Source organism: Leguminivora glycinivorella, chromosome 24 (assembly GCF_023078275.1).
Source record: "Leguminivora glycinivorella isolate SPB_JAAS2020 chromosome 24, LegGlyc_1.1, whole genome shotgun sequence".
In the NCBI taxonomy this organism is placed as follows: Eukaryota; Metazoa; Arthropoda; class Insecta; order Lepidoptera; family Tortricidae; genus Leguminivora; species Leguminivora glycinivorella.
Window position 1 is genome coordinate 4072527 of NC_062994.1, and position 14617 is coordinate 4087143.

The 14617-nt window shown below is 41.6% G+C and overlaps 1 protein-coding gene and 1 non-coding gene across 7 annotated transcripts in view; both read left to right on the top strand.

The window, feature by feature from the left end:
- Positions 1-11322, top strand: part of LOC125238886 (phosphatidylinositol 4-phosphate 5-kinase type-1 alpha) — a 112853-nt gene extending 101531 nt beyond the window's left edge. For 5 of the 6 annotated variants that reach the window (XM_048146367.1, XM_048146370.1, XM_048146368.1 and 2 more), the window contains one exon: positions 11082-11322. In XM_048146367.1, coding sequence (XP_048002324.1) covers positions 11082-11174 — 93 coding nt within the window. In that variant the 3' untranslated portion in view covers positions 11175-11322. Of the gene's footprint in view, positions 1-161; positions 1185-11081 lie in introns of those variants that run through there. The other variant, XM_048146369.1, reaches the window with a different exon arrangement.
- On the top strand, positions 9101-9172 carry Trnat-ggu. The gene has a single exon. It is a non-coding gene; the product is annotated as a tRNA-Thr (tRNA).
- Positions 11323-14617: the final 3295 nt, after the last annotated feature.

The following is a 14617-nucleotide window of genomic DNA, read 5'->3' on the forward strand; positions in this document are numbered from 1 at the left end:
TCGGCTTTCCGAACAGACTCCAGCTCAAATTTTAACAAGTTCTGGCACATGTATGTGGAAACTTTTTCTATATTCCAGTATTGTATGACTTGTACTAACGCTATATCATTATTTGGACGCTGCTTTCATGGTGGGTTTATGTTTGTTATTTATGTAAATAGTTGCACTTGAAAGAACGCGTAGAAAATGATTACAAATGATAAATTTCACGTAGTAACGTACGCTCCATTTCGATATCAAGCGCTAGCTTTTTAGGTTATGTTTCACGCCATTGCGATTTAAAAAAAATGGGTGCTTCCATTTTAAGGAATGCGTAATTTAAAACAATTGTAACCTAGCTTTTTTGTAAAGTGACGCGGTTGAAAAAAAAACAAGGTTGTCTATGCCAATCGGTGTATCGGTAATAATCGGATAACACAACACTATGGTAGGGTTTTTTTAGTGTTGCCATGTATTTGAAAAATATGTTGTCTTGTTGGACGCTAGAATGCTCTTTTAGATGCCAAAATTATGGACCCATTTTTGAACAAGTGTAAATGTATCAATTTTTCCTAAAGTAAATTAGTTTCAGAATAGACTTAGTATACCAATTTGATCCATTAATCATAAAGGCCTGTTTCATATGCATATGCTATTTCAATTAATATTTGAATCGAGAGTCCCAATTATTGTATGAACTTTGAATTAATAGATGTTGTCAGTCTAAAAATTTATTATTGCAGTGATTCAACTACATATGTCTAAATGATTATTAAGGCTTATATTTATTGATTTAATTTCTTATACTTTTGAAAAGCTATGAGGCGGGCCTGAATTAGTAATAAATGTTGACTGAATTCGTGTTATCATTATTGTCGACTGATAAATTTGACATCTAGAGCAGTTTAGTTAGTTCGAGTTTATTAAACATAATATCAAGTTATCGTCTCAGAAATTTAATATATAAAATACCTGTTTTGACTCAAGTTAAAAAAGAAAAAAAAATGTCTGGTGGCTTGGCTGTATGGCCTTTTCCTTTGCTTACAAACAAAAAATGTATCACAAATGTTAAACGTAATATTGAATCATATCACATTGTTTGCAAAGTACAAAACTCATTAGGTAGCGAATTTTCAAATTTATTTTTAAAAAAATCAGTGCTGCCCGCGTAAGTTGACCAATTCTACCAATGTTGGCTACTGAAAAATTATAAAAATTTTACCTTCCAATAAAATTTGTATTATTTTGCCTGGTATATCCGAGGTCTTTATAGAGAGAGTACGTCGTAGACGTCGCATCGGACCGATAGATGGCGCCATCGTTCGTTGTAAGTCGCTCCGGCGTCTCACCGCCGCGATGTTGGTAGTCCCGTTTTTCCCCACCTGCAACACAAGGCCCCCCGCGCCCCGACTCGCCACCAGCCACCCTCATTGTTGAGGAGAAGTGCCGACGGTATATTAAGCCTACCAGGAAGGCATCACTCAGACCTCGGATATACCAGGCAAAATAATACAAATTTTATTGGAAGGTAAAATTTTTATATTATTTGTGCCGTTTGTATATCCGAGGTCTTTATAGAGACCTGTTTATTATCTCCTGGTGGCGAGTCAGCTGGCGCGCAAGCCTTTGGTAGCCCTATTGGCATAGCATAGAAGAATAAGTGAATCACTTGAACCGATTTGACAGATGTATCAGTCGAAATAGCCTTCGATCCGCGAATATCTCGGTACCAGAAACGCATAAAGAGATTTTCGTGATGACGTTTAGCTTTAGTCAGCGAATAGTTAGAGAAATGACATTATTATACATCGCAGATCAAAACCAAAAAAAAAAAAAAAAGATGTAGGCGAGGCTGACTTGAACAAGATACAAAAACCTTAGATGCACTATTATTATTAACAGACACGTTATTTTATCAGGTTATAAACCCAATTTCAGACACAAAGTGTGGAAATTAACTGTAAAAGTAGTGTAACTATCTGTACTGTAGCAGGGTAACGTAATTGATACTGCTTTTGTCAACCCTTCGTAAAAATTATCTAAATCAATATTAGCTTTGATATGACTATTTAAAGTCCAACGTCTTACGTCCATATCAAACACAGAAAAAGGTCATCACTCACGTGCCCAAGGGCTATTTGTTACAATACTGGTATTTTCGATCAGACTATTTCGCGTCAAGCGAGCGCGGTTGCAAGCGAGACTCCTGAACTCTGAACTCTTTTTAGTGAGGGCATTTGAGGATACCGATCGCTCGGTAAGACTAGCCTAGAAGATGAAAAGTACGAGCGCTGTCGATTGCTACTACACTGGACGGAGGTATCAGTCGATTTCTTTAAGTCAGTCATTGACTCTTAGGGTAATCCATTACCTAATCCAAAACCCGATGCGACGGATTTCTACTTCGTGCAATGAAGGTCGACAGAGTAGACTGAGAGGTGGAGACGTCAGTGTCGCATCGCTGGTGGTTGCTGAACACGTCGTGGTAGCAGGTCAAGGGGTGAATTTAACACCGCCACACATGCGCGCTTTAAGAGCGTAGGCGGAGCGCAATAATGGCGGTGCACCGCACTAACGCTGGCGTTGCGCCCAGTGGGCGCTAGCGGGAACGAACGAGCGCTGATAGCGAGCGCAACGCGCGCGGGACGCGAGCGGAATGCACGCGCATTCAGCGCGCTGATAGCGAAGCGGAATGCGCTTTATGTGTGGCGGAGGCTTAATACGTACCGTTGTACGGCGTAATGCAGGGCTCTCGCAGACGAAGAGGTACGATGACGGGCGAAGCAGAAGAAGGCGAGGTCACCGAAGGTCACTTACTTGGCTCCCAGGGGGTGCATACTGACCTCGTACGACAGTCTGTTGGAGTCAGCAGTTACTGTCGTAGTTACTCGTAAGGCGTCATCCATATATTACGTCACAGTGTAAGGGGGAGGGGGGGGGTCATACTAAATGTGACAAGCCCTGTTAAAGGGATACAAAAAAGCGTGACATAGGGGGGGGGAGGGGTCCAAAAACCTGAAATTTGGTGTGACGTAATATGTGGATGATCCCTAACAGAAGAGATGTAGTCCTGCCATCGTACAGCATAACATCAGCATAACATAACATACAACTGAACTGTGCATAGCATATAGTGCTATGCGAACCTTAAGCCGGCTGCATGTCACTTCAGTCGCCAGCGCCACCGCCTGTTGAAGATTATTCTCCATCGGAAGAGCTTTACTTCGTACAATGTTCCGATTATTGAAGGTCTTATCGGGCTGCAGATGCAAGCAAAACAGGGGCGATTGGCCTACAGCTATCGGCAGCTGTACGAGGTAATGCTGGAAACTGCAGCGGTGCAACCTTCCTCTGTAGACCACGAAAGTTGTGAAATTTATGAAATCAGGTTCTACGATCGAATCAAGCACTATATTAATTGAGTATAGTCGAGCCAGATGATAACTACTGAAGTACTCCTGAGTTCCTGGCCCCTTTCGCTTTGAGCTGGAATCTGAAGTTCACTAAGGCGAAGCAGGTTTATTTTTCCCAATTTGTTTATTAGAGGCTCGGCGAATAAGTTAATCTCTCGAATGGACAGGGGGCGCCACAAGCCTCCGGGAAATCGTCGTGTACTTGGAACCCCCGCGGCCAGATTGCCGATCGGTTTTGGTGTCCGCCCGGTAAACAGACGCACGCTCAGGATGCAGGACGCTGGCTCGAATTCAGATCTGGACATTCTGAAAGGGATTTTTTTTTTTTTTAATTCCGCAAACCTTTACGATGTCTTTGACCTACACAATGAGCGATGTACAGGAATCACAGGGTCTTCTCGCGAGGCGCCTCTCCGATTAGATAGCACGCGAACATCGTCAGGACACCCTCGCAGCAGTGCGGCTCCTCGTCCGGTTATTGACGTCTTACCTCGTTCAACTATGGGTCTCCAAACCACGTTAGGACGTAGCATCTTAAGAATTTATCTGTTCTCACTTCGGCGACGGAGGAGTCCTTGGTCAAAATAGAGTGTAAATACAGTCGTACTTCACGGGAACTGGAAAGAGAAGAGTGGATACCATAGTGTACGGGATGTCAGCTGATAGCGGCGCCCGGCGTCACATTGGAGGGTAGTATCAGCCTGGTCAGCAACAGAGTCTGCAAAGATACCGTAGCAGACGGAGCCTGGATAGTCGTGGTCGTGGCACCATTGTAGGGGAAGACAGTGTTCGCGGTGAGCGTGACATCTTAGGCGCGACGGGCGTTATCAGCGTGGCGGCTAGCAGCACCAAGGGCCCACATCAGCAATCTTACCAGCTTGTCACTGCAGCAGACGCTGTTATGTTCGGCGGTGAGATTGAGACGGCCGTCGTCAGCTCGAAAGGCGTCTCGATGCCCTGTCGCGTCGCGCAGTATCGTGCTCGGTGGCCCTCTCGAGGTCGCCGCCGTCAGCGCGGGAGGCACCGGCGCCAGCGTGGCAGTCAGCTACATCGGTGAACAGCATCAACAGAGTTCGCGGCGTCGTCACGGCAAACGCGGCAGGAAAATTAGCGACGCCTTCGCGGCAGCCGCAGTATTGCGCTCGGTGGCGCGATGAAGGTCGCCGCGTCTGCAATCTTACCTCGTGCGATCGAGGCGACATCAAGGCGCCAGCATGAGCGTGTCGGCCGACGACACCGGTGGAAAACTTCAAGTAGCTTGCGGCGTTGTCACGGCAGACGCAGCAGAAGGATTGCGACGCCTGTGCAGCGGTTAACAGTATTACGCTCCGCATCACCACTGAGGCGCCAGCATAAGCGTGGCGGCCAGCAATACTGGTGGACAGCTTCGGCAGGGTCGCGTCTCGCGTCGTTGTCACGGCATATGAACGCTCTACATCACCATCGAGGCGCCAGCATAAGCGTGGCGGCCAGCGATACTGGTGGACAGCTTCAGCAGGATCGCGGCGTTGTCACGGCAGATGAGCTCGCTGCATCACCATCGAGGCGCCAGCATAAGCGTGGCGGCCAGCGATACTGGTGGACAGCTACAGCAGGTGGACAGTCAGCAGGATCGCGGCGTTGTCACGGCAGACGAACGCTCTGCATCACCATCGAGGCGCTAGCATAAGCGTGGCGGCCAGCGATATTGGTGGACAGCTTCAGCAGGCTCGCGGCGTTGTCAAGGCAGACGCACGCTCTGCATCACCATCGAGGCGCCAGCATAAGCGTGGCGGCCAGCGATACTGGTGGACAGCTTCAGCAGGATCGCGGCGTTGTCACGGCAGACGAACGCTCTGCATCGTCACCATCGAGGCGCCAGCATAAGCGTGGCGGCCAGCGATACTGGTGGACAGCTTCAGCAGGATCGCGGCGTTGTCACGGCAGACGAACGCTCTGCATCACCATCGAGGCGCCAGCATAAGCGTGGCGGCCAGCGATACTGGTGGACAGCTTCAGCAGGATCGCGGCGTTGTCACGGCAGACGAACGCTCTGCATCGTCACCATCGAGGCGCCAGCATAAGCGTGGCGGCCAGCGATACTGGTGGACAGCTTCAGCAGGATCGCGGCGTTGTCACGGCAGACGCACGCTCTGCATCACCATCGAGGCGCCAGCATAAGCGTGGCGGCCAGCGATACTGGTGGACAGCTTCAGCAGGATCGCGGCGTTGTCACGGCAGACGAACGCTCTGCATCAAGAAGGTAGCCGCGCTGGTAGCCTGCGTATTGACGACTGATCACTAACGGCACGGCGCTCGCGTCGGGGCAGCAGCAGACATACTTACAGCGTCGCACGCGACGCCTATGCGGCGGCCACAACGTTGTTCGGCGGCACCGCAGAGATGGCCATCGTTAACGAGGAGGCAACTTCTACGCAACCTCGGCGGCGCCGACGCGGCGGACAACACTGCCGCGGTCAGCGGCGCTATCGCAGCGCTACAGTAAGTTTCGGCGCCGACACGTGGCTTGGGGCCTCCGCACCGAATCGGAAACCGAACATATTCTTTCTAAAATAATATGAATCTGCTCACCCATTCGTCGGAGAAATTCAAACCTCCTTGAAGCGCGGTATTCCTCCACCGCGCCCGCCGCCGCCGCCGCCGCAGCCCGCAGGTCGCGCAGCCCGCGGTCGCGAAGCACGTGGTCCCCGGAGCACGTGGTCCCCGGCGGAGCAACTTACCTACGTTACCGCTTATATTCTCGCGCGAAACTTTTAATACGCGGATAACACTTCCTACTTTAGTCTCGGAAATGCGAAAAGAAAACTGATTAACGGTAACGATTTTTGCAGCATGGAACTTTCTTACAAAAAAGTGGGTAGAATCATAAAGCACCGCTCGTTCATTTCTATAGTGAGAACCCCGAAAGACGAATAATGATCGCTAGCGAGGCATAATATATCTCATTATTCAAGACGAACGAGCGCAAATTAAAAGGGAAGAAAGAATTGACGGATGAAATTGAAAAATTTCATAATTCCGAAACGTTATAAGCCACTTTTTAAATAAAAACACGAATAACTCTGGTTTGACCAGAAATAACAAGGAAATAGAAACTAAAAGATTAATTTCGAGACACCATGCTGTAAAAATGTTCGAACGGAATACGCGACAACCGGTCACTTCGGCGTTCGACGAAACAATAAGGGTGGCTGGTGGCGAGTCGGGGCGCGGGGGGCCTTGTGTTGCAGGTGGGGAAAAACGGGACTACCAACATCGCGGCGGTGAGACGCCGGAGCGACTTACAACGAACGATGGCGCCATCTATCGGTCCGATGCGACGTCTACGACGTACTCTCTCTATAAAGACCTCGGATATACAAACGGCACAAATAATATCTGTGCTAATTTTAGTATTTTTTAATTAGTTTTAATCAAGCTGTTTTTTATATTTTAATCAATAAGTAAATTAATTATAATCTGTTGATATTTGAAATAAAATTTTTGAGTAGCCAGACATGTCTTGTTTTTTAAATAAATAATGATTAATAATAAAATCGATGGTTGTTTAAATGAAGCAATCAAGTAGCTTAAACATATAATCAGCTTTCTTGTGCGTGTATTATAACAATATCCACTGATCTGTAAGTGTTTTCAAAGCAGGTACTTATATGAAAGTATTGATCAGGGAGTATAGAAGTATAAAGGAGGAACCTCTGTCGAAGTACAAAAATCGCAAAAATGACCGGCTGAGGCCTTGTAATTGCAGTTACAAATCTCTCCGCTTGGAGCGCATGTCTCGCTCAATGATCAGCGATGTGACATGACATTATACGTTCTTTTCTCTAGGCTATTTTCGTCAGACTGAGCAAGTCAAGACGTAGTCCAGTGGTAGTACGCTGGCTTCGTACGCAGATGTTCTCGGGTTCGATTCTGACAGCGATCTTTTTACTTTTTGTTTTTTTTTTATACATTAATTTTCTTTTTCTGTATTTCTATTTGTGTTTATTTATTGTTTTATTCAGGCAAATGTTAATTTAAGCCCTTTAACATTGTTTGCCCCATGTTAGGATTTTTAGGTAATGTTGTAAGTCTTGCGAATGAAATTTCGAAATGTAGTAACAAAACATTTTTGGACATTAAAAAAATAAAAAAAATTGAAGAAAAATATTAGTAGAAAAAAATAAAAAAGATCTCATCAGGATTTGAACCCGGGACCTCTTGCTCCGTAGGCGGGGTCACTACCGATAAGGCTAAGAGATTGTCAAACCCTTATCACCCTGCTATTGCAGCGCCACCTATCTTTTCTTTTATATGTGCACTTCTGATACTTAAAGCTTTCGCTCCTTATATTTCTAAACTCCATAGTATTGATAACAGGAAAGACTAGGTACCTAAAATAGTTTTCGAGAAATTGTTTTTTTTACCCGTGAGAGAATTGTAGGTATTTGTATAAATAAAAGGAAAAGTTTGAAGTATTTTTATTATTATAAATTGGCTTACTATTGGCCACAGAATAGCCAAAGCAAAGACGTGGCCCAGAAGATGCCTGAAGATTATTAATAAGTAAAAATACTTGTTGCAGATGGGAACTGCTTATTTTTCAATCAACCGACCTTGAATCTTGTATAAAACTGATTTGATCCCCATGAAAACTAACAAAAATAGGAAGTTTAAGAATGGAGGTAGATTTTTAAGGTTGTTCCAAATTGTAAAAACCCCTGATTGGTACAAATATTACGTAGTGTAGTTGTATTATTTCTGAAAACCCTTACAGATCAAATATTTCAACGTTCGTGTGTATAGTGACCTCAATATTGTTATTATAATTACTTGTCAATTTAATAGCACAATTATGTGTATTTCAAATGGAAAATATCCCAAGTTTTCGTTTCAGATGACGTTTTTGCGTTAATACCATAAACACTCCTTTATGTTCTTTTTTTTTCGATTCTTTAAAAATAAAAAGTTAAAAACTACTGTAGTCAGTAGGCATATCAATCATGTAATAATATTTATTTTACTGCTTCTAGTTACCTAAAAATAGAAAAGTTCTATTTTGAAAGTTTGGACTTCAGCTCTATTTTATAAAACGCATTAACGACCTCTGAATATTTTGGCATTTAAAAAAATAGTTTTTTTAAATAATTCAATTTATATTCTTATAACATTTCCAAAATTGAACTATAAGAACGTAGAAAACCAATTTTCAAATTAAAATTTCGGAGTAAGACAAGTTCTTTTACATCTGCAATGAAAAAGGAAAAACAAAAGAAGAACGTGTTTTGTACGGATTTTAAGTATATTTTTTGCCCCCGGTTACATCAAAAAGTATGAACCATCTAAATTAGTTATATGTGGTCACTATCACAGTCAAGTAATCAGAGCCGCTACCAGTTTTTGACATTTTATAAGACGTTCCTCTGTAGCGTAAATGTCGCGAAAATTGACATTAATTTTATGGAGAAAACAGCGGCCCCCAAAAGATTACTTACTGGGACAATAAATTATATATTATATATTTTCCGTGACATTTAGGCATTGGTCCCACCTAAAGCGAGAAAGCTATTAGCTATCGATGATAGTAACGAACAAAAGATGGAAACTCCCGTGTAAATAAAAGAGACGCAATGATAGCGCGAGCGAGTTATAGTTTCTCTAAGAACAAATTAAATTATTTTCATAGAAAATATTTTATCTTGTATTTTAATTTAGACCCTTGCCTTCGTGCACCGATGGCCGAGTGGTTCAGGCATTCGCCCGGTAAGCGAAGTACGCTGGTTCGATTCCAGCTCGGAGCACTGGAGGCCTTGGTCACTTTTTCTTTGTATATGACATTTATTTAATGAGTTATAGTTTGTCGCCGAGCGATGTTCTATAAATGGCTTGCTCTCTCTTTTATTCACACGGGGGGACTATCTTTTGTTACTTTCTATCACCGATAGCTCATAGCTTTCTCGCTTTTGGCACAGTATACTAAAGAGTACTATCGTACAGTATGGCCACTCTCGCTCCCCGCTGAAAGTGGCGCCCACCCCCGCTCGGTTACCTCACAGTTACCGCCTGTCAAAAACGCGAACAGTCGAACTGTCAATATCTCACTCATACAAGCATGGTACGCGTTCACCTACACGAGCTTTAGACTGTGTGCTGGGAACGCGCGTCTTTCATATATAATATATGATCGCCAGTGTCCGAGAATGTGCTTTTGGTGAGACCAATGTCTTACGATATTGAGTATCGTGTTCAAAAATGTCAAAAACTTTTGGTAAAAAAGCTCTTGTGTAAAAACTGTTTTGTTTATCGTCGTTGTTACTATTATATCAATATTGTATATTTGTTGTTGTTAACTATTTAAGATCGGTAGAATAAATATTTGAAATAAATCGAATTTTTAATGACACAGAAACATCAAAAATCATAAGCGGGTGGGTATATATTTAAGATGCATGGTTATCGTAGAAAAATCCCATAAAATAAACTAATCTAAGGCCTGGTTTAGACGGCGTGCGAACTCGCATGCGATTTTAGTTACATTACGGGCTGTTGAGAGAGGGCGCAATATAATAAATCTCGTATGTGAGTTCTCGTACCGTCTAAATGGGCCCTTAGGGAGAAGATTCTAGAAGCATGCATTGAGACGGTGAAACGTGACAATATTAAATCCACAGCCGATATGAAAATTCATACAAAAAAGTCAAATAATCTTTGGAACTTAATCCTTTGAATGGCATTTTGATGTTAATAAATTATACCAAATTGAATCTTAAAAGATAATAAATTGAGTAATATATTCCTTACTAGATTTTGCCCGCGGCTTCGCTCGCGTTAAATTCGAAAATCGCGGAATGCTCCATATAAACTTCCACTCCACCCCCCATTTCAGGAAAGTGGAGGGTTGGAAAGAGACAAAAAGTAGCCTATGTCACTCTCCTTCCCTTCAACTACCTCCACTTAAAAAAACACGTCAATTCGTCGCTCCGTTTTGCCCTGAAAGACGGACAAACAAACAGACATACACACTTTCCCATTTATAATATTAATAAATAAATATGGATGCTATAAAAACACCTTATTTTTTTTTGACATTACTTTTAACTGGGACTTGAGGGAGCTAAAAAAACGAAAGAAAATGTTTAGTACTTTTAACAGCAAATTAAGTAATCGACTGGAATAATTACACAAAAAATACCCAAGCCACGTTTTACCAACTCTCTTTATTCTTAAAATAATTTACAAGGGTAACCGACGCTTTCCTTCGCGCCATTTTTCGCAGTGTTGCCAAGGCTGCCCTAAAACTACTAAAATGGTAGAAAATGCTTCAAGCTTAAACACTTGGCTTGACGCCTTTGGTTTATTTAAGTGCTTGTTAATTTAAGGGTGAGTAATATTAATTTTGTATAGTATTTTCATAATTAATACTGGTTATTTAACAATATAGTAATATTACGGCTAAGTACGTAAGCGTTATTAAATATTAAGTGTAAAAATAATTTAAAATGCATGAAGTAAAGCATGAAAACTCTATATAGGCTAGTTCGTTGACAGTCTCAAGTATTTGTTCATAATTCACTTTTTTTCAAATTCGCACGCACGTTTTTTTTAATGCGTATCTCAGTATTTTGGTCTCTTTTTAATTACATTTACGATGATTATCAATCAGCTAGTCTTTTTAAAGATTTTTTTTAAATAAACAATTTTGCATCACAGGTAGAAATCACGCATCTAACGTCAGAGACTTCAAGTATCAAGATATCGACCTATGAAGTCCATCAAAAGGAGAGCGAACAGAAACTATGTTAAAAAAGGCCTTTAGATCAATATGTAACATTTTATAAGGCAGGTTTTAGAGTCACGCGGACTGTCCGCGCCGAGTGATCAATTTGTATGAAGTTGATTTTGTCGTCCGCGCGGACCAGTAGGCCTAGCACATGATGGCCGCGGGAGTATGTCGCCGCGAGATAGATGACACGTCTTTGTCTAATTGTATTAATGACATAAGGACAGGTAGTCTATCTCGCGGCGACATACTCTCGCGGCCATCATGTGCTTGGCCTGCTGTCCGCTTTACTCTAAAACGCTCCCTAAACTTAATACATATTAATCCGGTGCGGATCGCTCCGCGCGGTCGGTTCGTGTTAACTTCAGGGAGCGCTTTAGAGTGGCGCGGCGACAACATCAGCTTCATACAAATTGGTCGCGCGCATCGCTCCGAGACCAGCCTAAAAGGTACCACATTGTCGCTTTCCGTAAGGACATAATAATCGTAGGTATCTTTGTGCGATCTACCTGATAGTGTCCTTATGTTTAGGCAACAATGCGGATGTAGTGTGAAAAGGGTTTCCTTCGTATTTTTCCGGAAACGTTCGTATTTGTCATGCTAGTTCAGTCAATGCCAGTACATCTTGTGCTGAGACTGATTAAAATATCACGACACGTTCATACGTTTCCATAACAATACGAAGGCAGATCTTTCCGCACGACATGTGTACTTGTATTTCTCCTCATACTCAGATAGTATCATAGAACCTATTCCTTGCTTTGTTTTGAAGTGCGTTTTCACATTATCCGATCCAATATCGGATGTAGGACCGATATCCCATACATTACAGGCGCCATCTTGGATTTTTTATCATTGAAATCCTTCCGATATCGGATCGGATAATGTGAAAACGGATTTACCTGTATATTCTCAGTGAGCACCAATTATCTCATAGACATAATGATTATAAATAAACGTACCTATTTGCTTTTTCGGCAGCCCGTATATTTTATATTGACCATTGAAATCTAATTTCTGTAATGTTCAAATGTAATTTAAATCGCTCAGTAAGATCTGCTTGTAATTAAATATTATCAGTATTTATTCATTGTATTGTATGTTGAAAATCAATATAGAAATAAATGTTACGAAAAGTAAAATAATAATATGAAATTGGCTTGTGTCAGTTGTGTACAGTCTAGGTAATTAATAAATATGTGAGTGTGTTTAGTACAACGCCCCACTTTGTCGGTTACCATTAAGGCGAGATTTACTTGTACCTTTATATAAGTATGAATAAACTGATAAAGCGGCTTTATAGCAATCGACAAAGTGGGACGTTTTCCCGTGCACACTCACATATAGAAGATACGAAGTGGCAAAAATATGTCAAAATTATTTTTTTTTTTTTTATGGGATAGGAGGCAAACGAGCAGACAGGTCGCCTGATGGCCGTCTTCGTCGTCGTCGTCGCCTTGGAACGTTGTCCTCGTTTATATTTAAAACCTAGACTGTACGATTTTCTAGAATGAATGTGTGTCAAGAGACATTTTTAAAGCTTTAGGAGCTAGAATAAAATGACAATAAACATCACATTAATATATGCCAAAATATTAACGATATAAGAAACTAAGAGGTAATATCCTCGTACGGCCTAACGTCCTTTTTTTAGGACAAACATGTTTAGTCATAACGCCCAAACGATATTGGGGATTTAAAGAAAATTGTACCTTATATTGGAACCGGACAATTTGAAATAAATGTCATATTTCGAGGATACTGGTTCCTTTAACTTTCCTAAAAATTTACTTACGTGCACGGCGTGCGCCGTTGAAGCGTGATGGACCTTTTTGTGGGGTATAAAAGGCCTAAAACGGTACCATATCAGCATTTGTCGGATTAGGTACATGGTTATTAAATGGAATGTATTTTTATATGAATTTCCATGCATGCAAGTATCGATGTAAAAATGACGTTTATTAAATATCGATTACGTAAACGAACCGTAGCTTACAACTTTGCCCATTCGCTATAGATTTGCCCATCTTGTCACTAAAACAAGCAAAAAACAAAATTAAAAGAAATAACTTGATAATAGTTACAAATACATGTCCACTTAATGGAATAAAGTACCTATCTGTAAATATTTTACATTTATTACTGAACTGTGACGGGATGGACAAAGTTGTAAAATTATTAATGAAATTAGGCGAAGAATGCCATATTCTATCTATAGCTTGGCAAAAAAGAGTAGAAATGGATTTATTTTTTATCATAGCGACACTTACTTCTCAATTGTCATACAAAAGTGTCAAAATAGTTGCCACAAGCGGTTGACATAGACGGTGGCTCCCCCATGATTTTAAACGAGTGTTAAAACTTAAGTTGGCTGCTTTGTCGGCAGCGAAAGTGTTAAGTATTTATGTTTTGTATTAATTTGTGTAGAACCTAAGTAGTTCAATTTAATAAAGGCAACCTTAGACTAAATAAATCTATAAAATGCTCTTCAATGATTTTCTATTTATTATTGACTACACGGAACTTAGTCTAGTAAAATTAAACTAGCTAACTATTTTGGCTCAGTGATCCAAAGTGAATCTTGGCCTCCGAAACGGGAGATCGACACCTGTCCCGATCCTGCGCAGCCTCTTGCCAGTCACTGACTTGAAGCCGACTGTCCTCCCAGCGATACCTGGGTCGACCCGCCACCAGGCCACCAGCCGGTCGACCCAAGAACGCTCTCTTGACAGCCCGATCGTTTCCCAATCTAAGTAAGTGACCGAACCAGCGAAGTCTGTGGGCTTTCGTTTCGCCGATGATATTGGGTTCATAGTAAAATTAAGTTTTATATTTACCTCCGACGTTTCGTGGACGATGTGGTCCCTGTGGTCTCGTGGTACTACTGTTATTAGGTAAATAATAAAATTCATTGTTTTATCCTCTTGGCGCCCGATGTACTTTTTGAAGTACATTTGGTTTCAATGAAATTTTAACTTTCATGTAAACAAATAATGTATAATTTCTTTTGTTTCTAAAGTTTTTCGAACAAATGAAATTGAATTCAATCTCAAGTACAATGAGAATCAAAATTCCCTAGCAAAAATTTTGTTACGAGGGTATGTCAAGTGTCGGATTTAGAGCCAGAGATTCCTGAAAACGCTTTTTACACAAAAAAATGAATAGTGAGTCAAGAGTGTTTTATAGATTTACAATCAAGCAATATTGATAAGGGGCTGTCCATAAATTACGTCATCGATTTTTTCAGATTTTAGACCCCCCCCCCCCTATAATCATCCTATCGTCATATCTTAATGACCCCCCCCCCCCTTCTCCCAAAATTGACGTCATTACCAGTTTGACAAAATAAAACATTGCAGATTTGAGAAAAATAGGGTATTATATGATTAAAACACTTGGTTATAGAATCATCTTTTATTATTTTTACTTTGGCAATAACCATTGATATAATATAACTACTTATAAT